Source organism: Mustela nigripes, chromosome 5, assembly GCF_022355385.1.
Source record: "Mustela nigripes isolate SB6536 chromosome 5, MUSNIG.SB6536, whole genome shotgun sequence".
Taxonomy (NCBI): domain Eukaryota; kingdom Metazoa; phylum Chordata; class Mammalia; order Carnivora; family Mustelidae; genus Mustela; species Mustela nigripes.
This window is the reverse complement of record NC_081561.1, coordinates 19,991,344-20,011,256: the sequence shown is the minus strand read 5'-3', so window position 1 is coordinate 20,011,256 and position 19,913 is coordinate 19,991,344. Positions and strand designations below refer to the sequence as shown.

Sequence of the window (19,913 nt, the reverse complement as noted above, 5' to 3'; positions counted from 1 at the left end):
ACAACTAAACAGAACCGAAAAAACCACCGACCGACGGACCACCTGAGCGAGCGCCGGGGCTGGGGCTTCGGGAGGAAATCCCTGCCCTTCCCCTTCATCCTTCCTGTTCCCTGGACAGAGGCTCCCCCTCTCCTCTGCCAGGCTGTGGGAATTCCAGCTGCGGGGACTACCTGTTCTCGCCTCCTAAAGCCTACGGCTGGTCCCGGCAAAGACGACTAAAGACAAAAACACACTTACTCCTTTGCAGAGGCATTCTGTGGACCAACCCACAGAGATAAGGCCCTGTTCATGGAGCCGACCCGATGCTCTAAAATCCCCTCGCTGTGACAGGACTCTGCAACCCTCCCCTCCTTTCTGTTCCTTTTGCTTAAGTGATTTGCTCCACAGCCCTCTCTCACTCCGGAGAAAGCACCAGGCCTCGGAAGTGTTGCTCACCTGCTCGTAGAATCGATTGTGGGCAACGTAAAACTTGGAATCAAAAGACTCTTCGGTCACTAACACTTGTTGTCTTTCGCCAATCTGTGGAGAGAAGGGGAGAGAAAAGGAAAGGTAAGGGCAAACACCTCAGGATCCAAAACAGAAGTGCCAGCCCAGACAGTCTTGGACCAGTAAGCGGCATCCGCTCGGAGTTAAAGCGGATTCTGGATTGCTAGCTACTGAGCAGCTAATAGAAGAACCACTAATTCAAATTTCCTGACAGACGCTATTACCTATGCACTAATATAAAATGAGCCTAGCATGAAATCTTACTTTCTTACATAACTATGAAACAAAACTTAGCTTCCTCCTTCAACATAAGTAAGATAATTAAGGGCTCCAAGACACACAAAACTCTTCTAAGTATCACTTGGTTTCTCCAAGCAACGTTGCCCAACAAGCCAGAACAAGCTGCTTCTAATCCAAATTCATGAAAATATTTTGGCAATGGGGAAGAGTAGTAATAAATATTAATTTGAGTTATGAGGGATGTAACAGTAAAGAAAATGCCTCGAAAAGTAGTCATTAAGTCCCTGCATCTAAACATTTCACACATTGCATATAACTCTGCAATTACTGATTAATTCCTACGGCTATTTCCTTATTAAATACATTTACTCTCTCATAAGCAGCCGTCTCTTCTTTGTTGTAGCCACGACTCCATGTTCATGTTTCATTTTTTATTTTATTTTTTTTTAGGAAGAAAGACAGCAAAGATATGGGACTGTTAATTCTCTCCAGGTTCAATCTACATTTACGGTCTAAGCACACATCTTTAATAACAAAGAAGTTAAATCAGCCAAAACATTGGCTGAAGAAATGTGACCAGTCGAAAACATTCTACCACTTCCAAGTTTCGTCCACTGTGAAGTACATTTAAAGCACCAATTACTTCTTTCTAACAAGGCTGTCAAAATGTCTGATGTAGTAGCAACTAGCTGCACGGAATGATTGTGCCTAGAATTATTTTTGCCTTCACTGCTTGATAAATACAACTCTCTGTGTCAAAGCACATGGACAAGAAGATTTCAAAAAAGCCATCCCTAGGGGCACCTGGGTGGCTCAGTGGGTTAAAGCCTCTGCCTTTGGCTCAGGTCATGATCTCAGGGTCCTGGGATTGAGCCCCACATCAGGCTCACTGCTTGGCAGGGAGCCTGCTTCCTCCTCTCTCTCCGCCTGCCTCTCTGCCTACTTGTGATCTCTGTCTGTCAAATAAATAAATAAAATCTTAAAAAAAAAAAAAAAAGCTGTCCCTATTCTCATATGTAGGGACTTGCTACCGCAGTCGGGTAGTTAGGGTTTAGGAAACGTAAACACAGCTGCACTAAACAGACCACCTAACAATTAAAAACAAAACACCAAACTCTCCTCTCCATCATATGATGCCAATACCTAAACACACCATAATTTACTATCTTTTTTTACTATCTTGTTCAAAATGTAGCCCCCTTAGCCAAAGGTCGTAAGGTCTCTGGGAGGATACTTACCAGGCACTTCCTTCACTCCCTGAAAACTAAGGAACTTTCCTGCCACATTCACCCCTTTTGAAAATCGAGTGGCAACCAAAGAACATCTCCCCAACTTCTCCATCGAATGGGAATGGCTGTTTATTTAACAAGAATGATGAATATTGGTTTTTACTGAAGTATATTCTTCTGGAGGAAAACTTAGCATGTTTGTACACATTTCACAGTGTGAGTTGCTTATGACTTAGGCTAAGTATCTGTCAATGGTTCTTAAGGAAATCTGCAATTACACTTCATCTCACATTAAGTTTTCGGGAAACGAATCTAGCAACAATATGAGATTGTTGAGCCCCTGAGACTGTAGCTGCTGCTTCCGTCTTGTTTGAATGAAGGTGGACAGCTGTTGTCCGCACTGCTGGGCTCCCCTGGCTCACCAGGTAACAGCCACGCGAGCTCACACAGACCCAGAGTCGGGGAGACTTGCTACGTGTGCACAGCAGAGGGTGGGGCTTCTGATCAACCACCAGAGAACTATTTACAGTTGAGTATTTAACTGATATTTGCCACAAGGATGCAGGGAAATGGCTATGTGTGGTAATTTACGGTGGCAAACATCCTCCTGTCACCTCTTCTGTCCCCTTAGTCATGCATCCTGTCTCACCAGTGAGGCTCTTAAAGTTCCTCGAAAGACACAAAGCAAAAATGAGCATAAGGAAGCCAGGACTTGAATGAAAAGCTGCTGCAATCTATTCCAATCCCCTTAAAAAACGAACTAAAATGAATAATAAATGCCCTCCTCGATATATATGTATATAAGACTGAAGTTGCAATGAAGTGACTATCAGACACAACCTTTAAGAGAATGGACTATTTCCCGTAACCTTAAAAACACCCACGGCATTAAGAAGCAGGGGTGCAGGGGGAAGGTTTCAGGTGGAACTCGGGGGTAAAATTTTAAAAATGGACAAATTCCTAAGACTATGTGAGAGGTTGACGATGAAGTGTTTCATAAAGATTGTGACTGGTAGCACAAATTAGGGTGCCAGTGGAATCAGGCACCCAAAGAATGGTCTAGAGCTGGCGTCACGAGAGCAGGAATGTTCAAGGACAGGCGGGAAGGGGATGCTTGGAGGGAGGAGGGCTGGTCAAAGCAGGGGTGTGGCCTGCCCGCAGAACCTGGCAGTGAGGAGTCTCAAGGAGGGTCGCTTAAAAACACGAGCCACCACATGTTTGAAGCAGATGTTAGATGGGAGAACACGGGGTCTGAGTAGATTATTTTTAAGATAGAGAAGTTAGGACATTTACTCAGCGCGAAAAGGAGAGGTCAGGAAGTAGCAGGACATGGGAAAAAGAGAGTTGGGTTCTAAGATTTAAAACACCTCTCAGTTCCAAAGTTCTAGGTCCTCCTCTGTGGTAGATCAGTAGGATTGGGGCTGGTACGTCCACAAGCTTCCCGATGCGAAAATACGTACTCTGAATCCAGGCTCACTTTCCCTAAAGTCAACATACGCTTCAAGCACACAGCTATTTTCTTGCTGCACTTAAAAGTAACGTGATCTCGAATACCCACAAAGTCCTTCAAAAAGCTGTTGAGGGATCTGAACCCCAAGAAACCTGTCAAAATCTTCCCAACAAAACCTCTGTTTTATAATCCTAAGAAAGATAACCCTTTTGTTTCTGATTTGTTTTACAGACGTATAATTTATAGTTGGTTAACTAAAATGCTCACTTAGCTTCCTCAGCATTTTTGGATGTGGGAACTTGGGATGGGAAGTTATGAATTTCAGGGGGAAACTGAGTTTCCTTTTGAGAAGTCTGATCTTGTGGCCAAAGTCAGGACTCCTGCAAGTGGCGGTCAGTCCTGCTCACACAAGGTAGGCTTATTCTGTCATTTATTCCTTAAATGTCTGTGGAGAAAGCAATTTTTCCTAGGGCAAGCAGAATTTCAGTTAGTCTATTTTAATCTAGCTTTAAAAAGATGTTTCATGGGGCGCCTGGGTGGCTCAGTGGGTTAAGCCTGTGCCTTCAGCTCCGGTCATGATCTCAGGGTCCTGGGATTGAGCCCCGCATTGGGCTCTCTGCTCAGCAGGGAGCCTGCTCCCCCCACCCACGCCTCTCTGCATCCTTGTGATCTTTCTCTGTCAAATAAATAAAAAAAATCTTAAAAAAAAAAAGATGTTTCATGAAGGGCACCAGGGTGTCTCAGTCGGTAGACCATGCAACTCTTGATCTCAGGGTTGTGAGTTTGAGCCCTACGTTGGGCCAGGGGTGTACTTAAATAAATAAGACAACAACAAAAAGGATGTTTTATGAAAAATTAATGATAAAAACGGTCTTGTAAAACCATTCTTCTTCCATGTCACAGACTGCGTCCCCAAACTGAGGCAAAGTGCAGGAAAAAGGCCTCATGGGATCCTGCATTACTGGTGATCTCACAGGGCTGGATACGAAAGAACACACCTGTACAGTTTTCCAGGCCTTGTTGGAAAGATGGGACTAGGGGTCTTATGTTTACTTATTTACTTATGTTTACTTATGTTTACTTATCTATTCATTTATCCATAAAGCCTGTAAATAAAGGCAGGAGTCCCATAAGCGGACCAGGAAGTCAGCAGCTGAAGCGGGTTTGGCAATCTCCGATTTCAAAGAGAGGACACTGAGGCCCGGCCAGATGTGGTGATTTGCTCTGGGGCAGGGCAGAAGGAAGAAGAGGAAGTCCCGGAGTCCTCCCACTACCCGGGGCCTCCCACTTGAGTGCTCAATGGAGAAAACCTACGCCATCAGAGATCTGATTCTGCAGTGCGTGACTTTTCCTTGAGTAGAGAAACATCTGCGACAAGCAAAAAGGAATGTTTTTAAATTCAAGTTTTGGGCAGAATTTTCAGTACATTACATAATCAGCTAGCCGTGTTATTTGTGTCACATCTATGCTTAAAATTTCCCAAGTGCCCAAAAGTTGTGAGAAACATCAGTTCTAACCATATGGCCAGATAACACACATAAAACAGCCTTGCGTTAACAAAGCAGTGGTTTCCGGCAGAATGTGGTTGCTGAATGAATGCTCATTCGAGTATACTGTTTCCCCATTTGTCCTCAGAAAGTTCCTACCTGACTAAGGACTGAAGAGAGACACTGAAGAGAATTGCTTTCAGGCCGGCGCACAATACAACCTTAACCAAAGACCGCAGAGTCTGTGGCCTTCACCTTTACGTCGGGAAGAAATGTAACTTGTGTAAGACTCCCTTGTTCTAGAAGAAGTAGAAGGTTTCTTTTAAACTTCTACAGATGACTTTAAATATAAACTTCACACAAAGTTTATTTTTTCTTTCTTAGTCCCTCCCCAGCCCTCCATGTCCTCACTTCTGTTTTACTTATAGAGGAAGCCTGAGATAAGGCTTTGGAAAAAAATTCCAACTCAATCTCTACTGGAGGGTTAGGTCTGAAAGATCTCAGTATTGCAGTGTTAACAGCTCAGTATCCAAAAAACATTCACAAAGGACAGATGCATATTTGAGTACCGGTACAAGAGAAATATTTCTCTCTTGCAACAGTTATAGGAAGGTAAAGAAATTATTTTGCTTCCCCTGAAGAGTTTCTAGAAATTAATTCTTCTGTCCAATAGCCTTAGGGGAAAAAAGGAGATTAAAACACATATATCAAAAGCTCTCATAATTATTTATATCACATTCCTAATAAACTTGAATATCCGTTTATCCTACAAAATGTTCTGACATGCAATTTCCGCAGCTAAGTTGTTGAGGGTTTCTTTCTTTCTTTTATTGTTTTTCTTTGTTTTCTTGGTTTTTGTAGATAATAAAATACAATTTTTCTACCTGACTGGTTTCTGAATGCATGACTCTGGGAAATGTCAAATGTCTTTCTTTAGTTCCAGTCAAATTAGTTCCCCCCCCCCCTCCCCTAAGCTGCCTGGAACATGTTAAACACAAGGCTGTGACCTTAAACTCTGAAATAATATTTCTAGTGTCTGTGCAAAAGCCTGCCCTCACATACACCTTTAGACTAATTACTGCAGTGTAATGTTGCCAGTGAACCACTGTAATTACACTTGGAGAAAAGTATGGTCTTGTTCTTTCCTAGCTAATGAAAATGATAACCTTTCCATTTTGATTCATCATTCTCAACAGGCAGAGCATGCGATGCTGGGTCTCCAGGGTATCCGGTAATTTTCCTGACTGTTTATGCACACTTCTGTTTTCTGGCCCTGCAGACGCGGGAACGAAAGAACCAGGCATACTAATGCTAACAACAGTCAACAGTAATAATAGCAATAACATTAAAATTTAATATCATCCTTACTCGACAATTCCACTCTGTAATGAAAGGGCCATGACACAGGAATGTGTGTCAAAAAATGATGATGGCGCAGAAAACAAGTAATGGGACTCAAAGTCTGTCGTATTCCAAATGCTTGCCGTCCGTTTGCTGGTCTACCTAGAGATTCTTGAGAGATGTTGGGTGGTTTATTCTCAAAGGGGCTGATTCGTATCTGACTCTAAGACAATGACTGAAAATACATTTTATCAGACTTTTTAAAAGCAGTATCTTCTGGGTGAAAAAAAGAAATATTCTTTAGCTCTCCTTATTAACAGGAATAAATATATGCAAAAGAAAAAGAATGTTCCTTTGAGGTAGAATATCCATTCCCGGAAGTAGCTGACCCATGCCTACGAGTGCCTCAGTGGTCCTATTGTTCCTTCCTCATATTTCAGAAGAAACACCAAGAAAACGGGGGGCGGGGGGAGTCTTTTTGCAAAAGTAGGGATGCAATATACCAAGGCCAGATGCCAGGGATCTCTGGAATCCAATCAGACTATGACGTTTCTTCTAATAGCAGCCCTGTGGCCTGTATTCTTCAATCGCTTGCTGGCTTGCTTTCTGTCTTGTGCCCACTTCAGCAAGAGAAAAGGGAGAGAAGAGGGAGTCTTTTCCCACTTAGAGGTAAAATCCCATTCTAATAACAGAGCTCTTTTCATCTGCTGGGTGAGAGCCAACAGTAATAGTACAATAACCCTGCTTTATTGATCTGGTTAAAATAATTCTCAACAGCAAACAGTTATGTGAGAAATGCCAACCTGATCCCTTTGCAGTATTAGAAATGTATACCTGGGTGCTTACTCAACTGCCAATTCAAAAAACAGCCAAGTTTTAACCACCTGCCTGTAAATTTTCAGTATTCTAGAACATTCTAAGGTGTTACCTACAGTGCTTTTGTGAAGATTTTTTTTTTAAACTGTGTAAGAACACAGAACATGAGATCTACTCTCTTAACAAACAGAGACGAGTGGCCCTTTTTTATCACAAAACTAGCACAAAGTATGTTAGATCTATTTTTCCCACATCAGGTAAGCTTGACAATGCCCAGGCAGTGTAGGAAGGTGCTCAACAAACATTGAGAACTATCTCAAGTCCCAAAGCCAGATGCTGCCAGTAGTAGCTATCCATGAGATCTTATCAACAGGATGACTAACGGAGGCCAACATGAGATACGTGTGTGGAACACTCTTTTATTAAAAGTTTGATTCTAAGATTAAATGTTAATCTCCACATACTTCCACCTTCCCCATCTTTTCACACTGGTCTCTACCAATTGTGACTCTGTGCGTCTGGGCCACTCTTCTTTGACGGGCTTCTCCTGGGGCACAGAAAGTGACCACACTTATGACTCAGGACAGTTGAACTGATAACCTTCCTGGAAGGAACAACAGGAACAATAGGACCACTGAGGCACTCATAGGCATAAGTCAGCTTTAGGATTTGTGTTTCACTGATGACACAGTAAACTAGCTAGATCACAAAGAGAGAGAAAGAAGAAAGACTGACTACTGGGTTTTAGAGATTTGGTGTTTACGTAATTCTAATGCGCAGTAATTACTTGCCAATTGCTTTTACATCTTCACTCAGAAGTACTGAGCGAAGATTGCTGAGAGCCTAAACACTATCAAACGCTTTATTAAAACAGTATAAGCCTCAGGAGAATTCAAAGAAAGGTCCAGACAGTTGGAGGAAGAAAGGTATGGGAATGGTATACGGGACACCTTGCAATTTTCTCTGTGGTGAGAAGAAGGCTTCTTTTCAAATACTAAGTTAGAGGAAAGGACGGGTAAGTTCTAGTATAACCAGGCTCTAGATAGGCATTTTTGGAATCATGAATTTCAGAGTTGGCATGGTTGGAGAATAAATAGATCATTGAGTACAAATACATCATTTTACAGATGAGAAAACTAGGGCTCATTAGAGACTAAGTGTCAAGGCCAACGTCATACAGCTAATAATATCCACCGTACCAGAAAAAGTGGATTTCACCCTGACCATTGTTTTTCACCAAGTCAGTTACTGAACTGCACTAAGCCTGCACCATCCAGTTCAGTGGCCACTAGCCCAAGGCTGCTGAGCCCTTCAAATGTGGCAAATCCCAAGGGAGAGGTGCTATAAAATACATACCAGTACAACACAACCACTGGAGGTCAAAAATTTTACATGAATCAAATAATGTAAACTATTTCATGAATTTTATGCTGATTACATGCTGAAATATTTTTGACATATGGAGTTAAACATATTATTAAGATTAATGTCATCTGTTTTGTTTTGTTTTGTTTTTTTTGTCCTTTTTTAGTGTTGCTACCAGAAAATTTAAAATACTATATGGTTCATAGGACATTTTTACTGGACAGGGCTGCTCTAAACCAGTATTAGCTAGTTTTTAAGGATTTCACAGAAATCCTCCCTTTTACTATTTCAGAAAGGACCATCCTACTCATTTTTCAAAAACTAGTCATTTTCAAAAAAATTGTCTTTAACTCATCACAAACACTCATAATTTCAGTAATCATAAAAATACAACAGTTTAATTTTAGGAAAGAACACACACATATCTATCAATTATAAAGGCAGGATTTTTCGACCTGGTAAAATCCTCTTTTTGACCCTTGCACTATTCTTGTTTCCATTTTTCTGGTCGATCACAGTCTCCCCAAAAGCGAAGGCATGAGCAGCTTGCTTGTTGTTTTTAGGGAGATTGAGGCAACCAAGGGGAGAGGCCATCTGAATTTTCCACTCTGTCCTTCTCCATTTTGCCTGGCTGCGAAGGCAGCCTTTTCCAACAAATAAACAAACAATGGTGCTTGGACTAAAAAGGCAGAGATCGAGCTATTCTCAAATTCATTTTCAAAAAGCCCAAAATGAATGTCCCACATACATACCGACTTTGGTAGGAGACATCTTCCCCTTACCAACCCTGTTAGCAAAGAACTCAGCATAGACGTGAGCAATAAATTACACCCCACCATCTTTCAACCATTTGCCAGCCAGGATTGAGGCGGAGGAGAGCAGAAGGGATTAAGCAGAAATCAAAGCCAGCCAAGCTCTCAAGGTGTCTAATTAGCATTACAAAAGACGCTGCCCCAATCTTTCAGCAGCGGGCAACACATCTCATTAAAGAAGACCGAATAACAATTCTTCTCTCCTGCTCCCCCCTCCCCCACTCTCCCCCCCCAACCCCCCCCCCCCCAACACTCCTTGGCTTAGCTCTGGGAGACCCGGAGAGCTCAGTCCCAGCCCTTTTGTCTTATTGGTTGGGCTTTCAGGCTGCAGGGGAAAGAGCCTTCTTGTATTACTGTGCACCTGCATCTCAGTGATTTATTCTGATTTCCTCTCCTGCCGTGAAAATGTAGCTTCTTCAAGCACATACAAGTTCTGCTATGCAGTTTATGGGTCTAGAATATTGAGGAATGGCAATGATAACCTCAAAAAAATGGATACTAGTTCCCCCTAAAACGTCTTTATTTAAAGAAATTGATTTCTCTTCACCTAGTCTGTTTTCCCCCTTTAATATTACTCCACCGTCTCAGAGTTAATGAAGCTGAACTGAAATTCTACCCAATTTTATTGCAACCGGTAGTAAGCTGCGAGTGTGCGCGTGCGCACACGCCTGCATACGCGCATCGGGGAATGTAAACGACTAGTCTGGTTCAACGCCATCCTCTGCCCCTCTTTGCTCTCGAGGACAGACAAGCGCAAAAATATGTATAAAACCCAACCTGAAAAAACTGAGGTTACAGATGAACACGGTAGCTTTTGTATAGCAGGTGGGTGGTTTTTATATAAAATGTAAGGCGCAAATAAAAGATCCTATGTAAACCAAGAACAAAAAAATAGCCTTCCACGGTGAGCACCAAGAAAGATGGAAGCCTCAAGTAATCCTATGTACTCTTTCCTATCAACCTACTGTGGGGGGAGGACGGAGTGGGGAGGAGAAAGGAAAGATCCCAGCCATTCAATCCAAACAATTTCCAATTCTGAGCTTTATTTTTTTTTAATCAGGAACACCTTTCACAAAGGAATCTAGTTCTGCGGCTGCTTTTGATTTCTTTTTCAATGGCCTCTCTGGCCAAACGCACTATTGCATAGTCTACTGAAACCCGAGCATTGCCAGGTCTGTGCGGGACTCTAGTAGGAGCTCTTGATGGCTACCAAGACTCCATAGCAGAAACCAAGCCAACTCGCCCCACAGCTGAGAAAACCTCAGGGAACCCAAATAGACCTTTCCAATTGATGCAAAGTTACTGTACTGCAGGAATGGAGAGACCTTGAGGAGTCAAGCCATTAATAACAGCGCAGACTGCTGACCTGGGGTAAGACTTTTGAAGGCTACTCATACCCCGCGCCTAGTAGCTAGGGTCCAGTTAAAATAAACCTAAGGGTATCACTTAAATCCTAAAAGGCCTTTTTCTCTATCTGGCGAACTATTCAGCATTCACGAACTGATTTCCATCGTCCGTCCTACAGTTAGAGTGGGTTTTTAAAAACCCTCTCTCCCACTGAATTTTTGTCTCATAGATCACATTGCATTTTATTTTCCCCTTCTTGTCTATTTCCACCTCCAATTGTTGCCTGTTAAGGGCACCCAAATGTATTGCGTTAGTATGAATTCCATACTGCTTTATCTTTTAAAGCACAATAATTGTGTATTTTAACCCACAGTGACCCGATTCCTCCTTAAAACCACAGCCCCAATCTAGAGCCCTGCATCTCACCAAAGGTTTCTGGGTACTGTGGTACAATCTCCTTCCCGTTTTTTTTTTTTTTTTTTTTTTTACTTATTTATTTGAGAGAGATCACAAGTAGGCAGAGAGGCAGGAAGAGAGAGAGGAGGAAGCAGGCTCCCCACCGAGCAGAGAGGGGCCTGATCCCAGGACCCTGAGATCATGACCTGAGCCGAAGGCAGTCTTTAACACACTGAGCCACCCAGGTGCCCCTCTCCTTCCCTTTTAAGACAGAGCTTGAGGAGGACTAATCAGGAAGTCAGGATGCCTTCTGCCATTAACTAGCTGTTTTAAGCAAATCATTTCCTTTGTTGGGGGGCTCAGGTTCCTCCTCTAAAAACAAGGCAGGGGGATTTGAAATCAGCCATCTGTAAGGCCCTTTCTGGCTCGCATATCCTGTGTTTCTCAATTAGGAGTTTATGAAGGAGGCAGGACTGGAGGAGTCCTGCAGTGACACAGAGGACCCCCGATGGACAGCAAGGTGCTTTTGGCCATGGCTATGGTGGTGGCAGGTCGGCAGGGGCTGGGACCAATGGCTGCTGTAGCCTGAGAGCTCAGACAGTCTCAACACCCCCGGGCTCCCTCCTTTCTCCTCCAGAGCTGACACACAGTCTAGGTTTCATGATTGCCAAAGGGCAAGGGTGAATGAAGAGCGGATAGGAGTTAACAATTCAGGGACTTGGTTCACCTACGTGAAAGAAATAATTAACACCATTACCTGGCTCCAGCCTTGAGTTTTCAGATTAATAACCCAGCTTCTGGGAGCCAGTGGATAGGCAGGAAGAGTGTGATTACTATCAGTAATACAGCTGATAGCATTCCTGCGACCGCCAGGAGTCAATTTGGAAATTTCCTGCATCTTCCATTTACTGGAAGCAGACAGCTCTCTGGGCTGAGACACGTTCCCAAGTTCACCATTACTACTAGAGATGTTGATTCAAGCAGCTGGGAGACGACTCTAATTTCAAGTAGAGGAGTGTCTTGCGGCTCTATCCAATTATTGCTTCAGAATGGGCATAACTTCACGAAAGCAATACTTGGGGTCCATGACGATTCAGAGTCGAGACTGTTGCTAAGCCAGCTAAACGAGGAGGCAGAGCAATCAGGGTCCCAGCCTTGAGGAGTGCAGGTCAGCAGGCCTGCGGGGCCTCCTGCCTCCTTCTGGAACAATCTTGCCTGAAAAGCAGAGATAACTCTTGTGGCTCCCCTTTGCAAAGGCAGGACTCAAAAGGATTTCAGAGAAGGAAGACAAAGCATATTTAATGGGGAGATAGGAACAAAACTGTCCAATATTGATAAATGTACAATTCACGTCTCAGGACCTATTGGAAAGATGAATTATGCCGAAAAAGATCCTGACCGGCTCCTTGTCATTTCTAAAACATGATCCTATGCCTGCCTGAAAGAGTTAAGGCTGTATAAATATTTATCATCCTTCTTTCAAAAGGATAAGAAAAATTCCTTTTGCATACATGAATTTCAGATCGCTAAGCAAACATCAGGATATGGTCAGAGGCCCACCATCTTAATGAGGATATGGTAATGATAATGTGTGTGTGTGTGTGTGTGTGTGTGTGCACGCGCTATGGCTCGCTTATGTGTGATCCAAAAAAGGGCATATGGGTGGGATGACAGGAATCCCATCCAGGGCTTACAGAGGGACTGGAGTGAAAGATTCATTAAAAGTGATAAATAGGATATGCTTTTCTTAATGTTTTGCAATTGCATATTCAATATAGCAGGCCAGTGACTACGCATTTTAACTGTCTTTATTTTTGCAAGAGCTGCCAGATTTTAATTACAGATTAAACAGTTATTTGCAAATGAGTACCTCTTCATTAACATATCAGAATCATAATAAACAATTCTCTGCTACAAAACAGCACACAGAACAGTGTGAAGTTGAAGAACAGTACATACAGATGGCGTTACAGCAGGGCAAAACACCCTCCTTGCCTTGGGCACACTGATCGGTTAAAAAAATTCTAAGGGCAATGACCTTGGGGAACGCTGGCAAGATTCTAAATGTTCTGAGATTGGAGATTCTGTTTCTTTTGTTTGTGGCCACGTCTGGCTCATAGCAGGTTCTCAATAAATATTTGCTGAATGAGTGAATGAAAGAGCCAGCGCTCCGGAGGAGTATGTAGTTATATTTTTGGAGTTATGTGATCACGTGCTGATACTTTTTTTTAAAATAACACTGCTAAGCTGCAATCAGATCATCTAGGAGGTTATTCTCAAGGGATTTAATTCTGTAATGTATTGAAGGGCCATGGGAGAAATGCATTTCTCACTGCCTTCATAACATATAACAGCTGTAATAATCTTATTTCACATAATTCCTCATTTATTTTTATTAAAGACTTAATTTTGTTTTAGAGCAACACTGAGAGGAAGGGTCAGGGGATTTCCCAGCCTCTCCCTGCCCCGACATGCATAGCACCCCCACCCCCACTGACGGGTCTGTGTAGATCTGCTCACTGTAACCAGGGCACCACTCTGGGGAGGGATGTCCACAACTGTCCTTACTGTTCATCTTCACGTATACTTTTGTTGCTTCTAACTCATAAACGAAGAAACACAGAGAAGCGAAGTACTTTATTCAAGGCTGCATTGTGAGCTACAGCTCCCAGGAGCACCTACCAGGCCCAGTGTTCTCCCAAATACACAAACTACATCCTCTCTTTGCTACATTATTTGTGTCTAGAACAAGGTACACACACACAAACTCCTTAAAAAAAAAAAAAAAAGAGGTACTCTAATACGCACACACAACACAGTAACACAGAAAAAAGATGAGGAATGGAAAAGTCATTTTCGGCATCATTCCCTCCATAGAGAAAGATGGAACATAATTAAAATATTTTCTCAAAACCATCCACGAGAGTTTCCTGCTTTGGTGCTAACATATTAAATACAGAACTGCTGATGTCAAGATGCACACCAAGAAAACCATCTTCAAGGACTGACTTCAGGAAGAAGAAGATGCCGCGGCCTTCCGCCAGTCAGAGATGGGAGACGTGGGGAAAAGAAAAGTCAGATGAGGGAGTTTCTCGAATAGCAGATCATCAGCAGAAGACAAAACCACAGAAGCTTCTTCAGAAGATGTACTTGTTCCCCCACCTTTTTAGGGGATGTACAAGATAAGTACAAATTGATAAGGCAAATCAATAGCCCCATGGATCATTCACGCCTAGGCGAACAAAAGTAACTCGGGTAGAAGTTTGAAAGTTCAAAATGTTAACCCAATTTCCTTAACGGTTATTTCAGAGGGGCTGAAGGGTTCTAAAAGTCCTTGGGGCTGTAGGAGCGGATCCTACCAAGCCCGCTGGTGTATTACTGCTGATACATTCCTTGGGATCACGAGGACTGGCAAGTGGTATAAAACTTAAAGTTCTCAGATTTACAGTTTCAAGGAATGGTGGGGGGTGGGGTAGGGGGAGTCATGATAAAGTCGGAACAATCCGATGAGGACAATCTCATTCTACCACTTACTTCTCACCACCAGGATGACAAGCACAGACCATCCCTACCACTGCTGGGCTCCCAACTTTTCCTCTAGTTCTTCCCCAAATACCTTGGCTCTACAGATCAGGAGCCTAAGGCCTGCTGATGTGTTCTTAGCTGAAATCAGGGTTTATAATGGTGAAGCTGAATGTTTCTTTTCTTTTTTTTTTTTTTTTTTGAGTGTTCTAAAATTCAGAGTGATAGTAATCTATTACTTGGAGTATATGTAAACGTAATTATACAGCAAATAGAAATGTTGCATGAAGGTGAAAGTTAATAGCTTAAAATATTCCATCATAAAAATTTTATTCCTAATTTTAAAAAAATACGAAGATGTATTATAAATAAATGATGACTTTCAAATTCTGCAGCTTGCCACAAAGCTAGTAGGAAAAAAAAAAAAACCCAAAATGGATTTAATGCTAATTATTCACCCCCTCCCTCCCCAGCATTTCCTAGAAAACACAGGGGAAATGCCCCCTGAGGACCTCCGTGCTCACCCCTAACTGAGCAACTTCACCTTCAGCACCTGACTTGGCGGAGTGGGAGTCCTGAGGTTACACGAGGCCCGGGCTGATAAACGGAGGAGGCATCTCATTATTAAGAAGTAAACCCATCATGATGGATGGCGGATTCAGGGCCATTCGTCTTATAAGCCTATTTCAGGTAATGTTTCCATTCTGCGCTCATCGTCCCTCACCCTCCTCCCTCCCCTCAGCTCCGCTCACCTCCCCATCAAGCAGTGCAGGCTTCTGGAAGCCTCTTCTCTCTCGGAAAATCGGAAAATCGCAGACCTTCTTGGCAAAGGTATTTCGCACTTCCCGCACCCGGACAAGAGGTAAGGCAAGCCCAGCAGGGGCCGGCTCACGGCACACGAATAACTTCCCATCTTCCACAATGACTTTAACAGGGTCATCTTTCATAACGTGATCCTGCCCTTTCCTCCCACTGAAAAGCCTTATGTACAAGTGAAAAATCAACATTAAAAACAAGAAAACAAGGGGGCGCCTGGGTGGCTCAGTGGGTTAAGCCGCTGCCTTCGGCTCAGGTCATGATCTCAGGGTCCTGGGATCGAGTCCCACATCGGGCTCTCTGCTCAGCAGGGGGCCTGCTTCCCTTCCTCTCTCTGTGATCTCTTCGCTTCCTCTCTCCTACTGTGATCTCTCTCTGTCAAATAAATAAATAAAATCTTAAAAAAAACAAACAAACAAGAAAACAAGTTAAAAAAAAAAAGCTAAAAAATAGGGCCTCCTCTTCATTATCTGAGCTCGGAATGACACGGGGCATACATCACATTAACAGCAGGTCCATGTTCTGGTCACGTATCTATCCGTGGGATTACTGCATCGATGTGAAACATTTACAGAGAAACAATGAGCCCTGGCTTTGTGAAATAATTTGATCTTATAAAGATCCTTAAATATACAGCTCCTGCCATGTAGCTCAGGATGACAGTAAGAAATGTAATTTCACGACTGGATCCTCTTCCCTCCCCCTTCCCCTCCCCCAGTACACTGCCCTTGCCTGGGACACTGTGCTTGCCCCTTAGCATCTCCATTTCTCATCATCACTGCCCAAAGCTTGCAACACTGGCTGCTACTTTCTTTTTTAAGTCATGTTTTCTTATGTAGCTGCCTGACCAAAACACCAAGGGATGATAAGACAGGTTGAGTTCCAGCGAGATTCTGACTTTCGTTTGGACAAGTGATGCATCTCTCCATCTATAAAATGGGGAAAGCTTGAATCTAACCATCTTTGAATTTGTAAGCACATGAAAACATCAGTGAAAACACAACAGAATACAAATTTCACTTCTCCCACTGATTTATTCAACATTTCTGGGTAAATTGTTAGGCTCTGAGAACACTTGTATCAAAAATAAACTATTACTCTATGTGTTTGCATTCATTTTCTTTTTAGGAGATCATCAAATACGATCAGTAAGTGATGATTTTTCAATTTCCTTATAAAACAAATGTTTTTCTTTTTTTTTAAAGATTTTATTTATTTATTTGACAGAGAGAGATCACAAGTAGACAGAGAGGCAGACAGAGAGAGGAGGAAGCAGGCTCCCTGCTGAGCAGAGAGCCCGATGTGGGACTCGATCCCAGGACCCTGAGATCATGACCTGAGCCGAAGGCAGCGGCTTAACCCACTGAGCCACCCAGGTGCCCTAAAACAAATGTTTGAATAAATTCAGTAGTCGTTTTTGAGATAATATATCTCCTTGCTACTAAAAATAAAAATAATAATAATAAGATCAGATGAAAACCTTAAAATAATACCTAGCCAGGTTGAAGATCATATCACACTCTTTAAATCAAGCTTTTGGTTTTGTAAATCAAGTGTTCTGGTTTTGTTCAAAACACCTAGTTTTCCCTCATGTATCCTTTTTGGTAGCTAATGAAAAGAGGGTAGAAAAAAAAATCACATAAAGTTTCCAAACAGAATTAGGCAGTTAAATCAAATCTATGAAAAATTCATAATCATTACAAACTAGAATTAGGTCTTTCTTGTATTTGATAACAGATATGCCCTCTACAGAATGAAGCATGTGTGCGGGGGGGGGATGTTCAATTTATCAAAACAATAATTATCATGATATATAAAAACTAAGTGTCATAAAAATAGAAATAAGCTAGTGTATTAAAGTGGAGGGGTGTGGGGGGGGGACCCTCTAAAGTGAAAGAGAATAGGCCAAGCTTTAAAAACAACACAGTATTTTATAGATTTGCATTCTGTTCTAGCCTGCTTAAATTAACTGAGAATACCCAAAAGTCTAAAATACCATATTTCCGTGTGATTTTAATTTAAGAAGGAGAAGTCTTGCTTATGTAAATAATTCAAATGAACAGCAGAGTTGTGGATTTTAAAATCATAATTCTTCTCTAATAGGCAGGGGATGGTGAGGATTGCTTTAGAATCCTGTGGGGACGTTCACAGACCACAGAGGCGGGGAGAGCCTTGGCCTCGGCTCTCCCTGTGTCCTGAGATGTCCCATTCTAGCACACACGTGTCACCCTTCATTCCTTTATGGGCGGCTCCCTGCACACGTGAATTCAGAGCAAGGTTTCCGACTTCTTTATGGAGACTGTAATTTACAAAACACCCCCGGGCGGATCACGCAGTTCGCCACCGGGGAGACGAGCTGTGTGTTCAGCACTCCTACCTGCCTTCCTTACACAACACGCGGAGGGCAGCCTTTCCCTTCTCTGTGTTCTGCTGCTTGGGCCTGTGACAGCCACACTCAGTTAATCAGCAGGAACGCTCATCAACAATCTGGTTTTCGACTGGGGAAGGCATAGGGAAAGGTTATTTTCTTGCAGCGGTACAATCCCATGAGAAACCAAGACCAAAGCTTCCAGACTTTCATTGCTTCTTTTATCACACCGTCTTAAATAAAATAAATGTCTATTCCATTTCAAGAGGTTTCTAGGAAAGAATCTTCATTTCATTTTGTGTGTATGTGTGCGTGTTTTGTTTTTTCTTAACAGATACCTGTAGCAAGCACTTTACAAATGTTAGCTAGTTCGATGCTGCAAACAACCTTCTGCTGCAGGGACTCTGTCATGCGGCCACTGAGGCCCAAAGGCACCAAGTCCCTTGCTGGTAAGTGACAGACACTGCCTGAGTTCAAACCTGGAGGTCTGGGTCCGGAGTCTGAGCTTGTAACAACCCCGTCATGCTAAGTCTTCAAATTTTTTTTTTTTTTTAAAGAGAGAGAAAGAGTGAGTAGAAGGAAAGAGAGAGGGAGACAATCTTCAGCAGGCTCCACGTCCAGTGTGGAATCCAACATAGGGTTCCATCTCACGACCCTGAGATCGTGACCTGAGCTGAAATCAAGGGTCAGACGCCTTACCGACTGAGCCACCCAGGTGCCCAGCTACCTCTTCCATTTTAAAGATGTTACGATTTTAAAATGATTTTACTAATGCTTCATTAATCCTGGGGAGCTGATAACCACAATGTGGTCTGCCTTGGAGTTAAAGTGGGCCCTTTCTTATTAAAAGGTTTTTGCTGAATCAACACACAATATTCACAACTTTAGTAGGAGTCAGAGGTCAAATGACGGCTTTCACCAAGTCACCAAGGGATCAAAGGGACTATGCAGCTAAAATGGTGAGTTCGATGCTCATTTATTTATTAGTAATTGAAACAGATCTGATTATTTTAAATGGACAATCAGTGTACAACAGAAGACCTACATAATCACGCAGCCTTTGGAAATGAAAGTAATGGGTTAAATCTTTGGGGGTAAGAGTGGAAGCTAATTATACCCTAAACCTAAGCTTTCTGGTCATTGCAGCTGGGCACTCAACCTGTCTCTGAGCTTCCTGACAATCAAGACCAAAACCAAGACATGAGCTCCACTGTTTCCAGTTTGGAAAGCAAACTCAGTAAAACCCACAGATTAATACTCTGAACCTCTTAGGAACTAGATTTTCTAGTTGGGGAGACCTATCTTGTGTATTCCGTGAGCATTCTGTGTATTCCTTGCCTAGGAAAGTACTTTGTACAAAAGAGCTGCTCCACAAATGCACATTAAAATAGAAGACAAAAACGTCCTGTGACATAAGAATATTTTTGGCTATGTGACAACAGTTTCAGCTCTGTCATATCATGGGGCCTCCATTAGTGTGCGACTAGATTAACAGCCTTGTAATGGGAACCTGGCCTCTACCTTATAGTTCCCAGATCCATTCCCCATAATCCACCTGGAGAAATATTTTAAACACTCAAGTCTGGTCATGTCGCGCATCCACTTAAAACCCTACAATGGCTCCCACTGCTCTCAGGAGAAAGTTACCACATAAAACCCTACTTAATTTTTTTTTTTTTAAATTAGTGCACTGGAGGCCATATAATGAAGATGTCATAATTTATTTAACTACTTTCCTATTAATAATGTCTGGCCTGTTTCCAATTTTTGGCTATTACAATCACTGCCAACACATGCCTCCTTGGACACATGAGTATTTCTCTAGAAGGGGGATTACTAAATTGAAGGGAGAATATTTAAACTTATGATTTTCATATGTACAACTAAACTGGCCTGCATATGGCTTTATCAATTTCTACATTCCCACTTTGTACAGGAGGGCTTTCTTTCCTACCCTCTGCACATTGTCTATTATCAATTAAATGAAAACAAAACAAAACAACTACGCTAGCATAAAAGGTGAACAAGTATTTTTGCTGTGATTTTCATTTTCCTAGTTGCCAGTGAGATAGAACAAACACCCTTCATATGTATTCTTGAACTCCTTGCCCATTTTTCTGTTGAGTCATAATTACTGAATTACAATTAATGCAAATATTTTTTTCCTGGTTTGCTGCTTATCTTTTAACTTTCAAAAATTTTTATTTTTAATTGAAGTATGGTTGATGTACGATATTA

At 42.3% G+C, this 19,913-nt stretch overlaps 1 protein-coding gene across 3 annotated transcripts in view; it reads right to left on the bottom strand.

Annotated features, from left to right (window-relative positions):
* Positions 1 to 19,913, bottom strand: part of CDKAL1 (CDK5 regulatory subunit associated protein 1 like 1) — a 634,401-nt gene that overhangs the window by 32,363 nt on the left and 582,125 nt on the right. For all 3 annotated transcript variants that reach the window (XM_059399529.1, XM_059399532.1, XM_059399531.1), the window contains one exon: positions 436 to 519. In XM_059399529.1, coding sequence (XP_059255512.1) covers positions 436 to 519 — 84 coding nt within the window. The remainder of the gene's footprint in view (positions 1 to 435; positions 520 to 19,913) is intronic.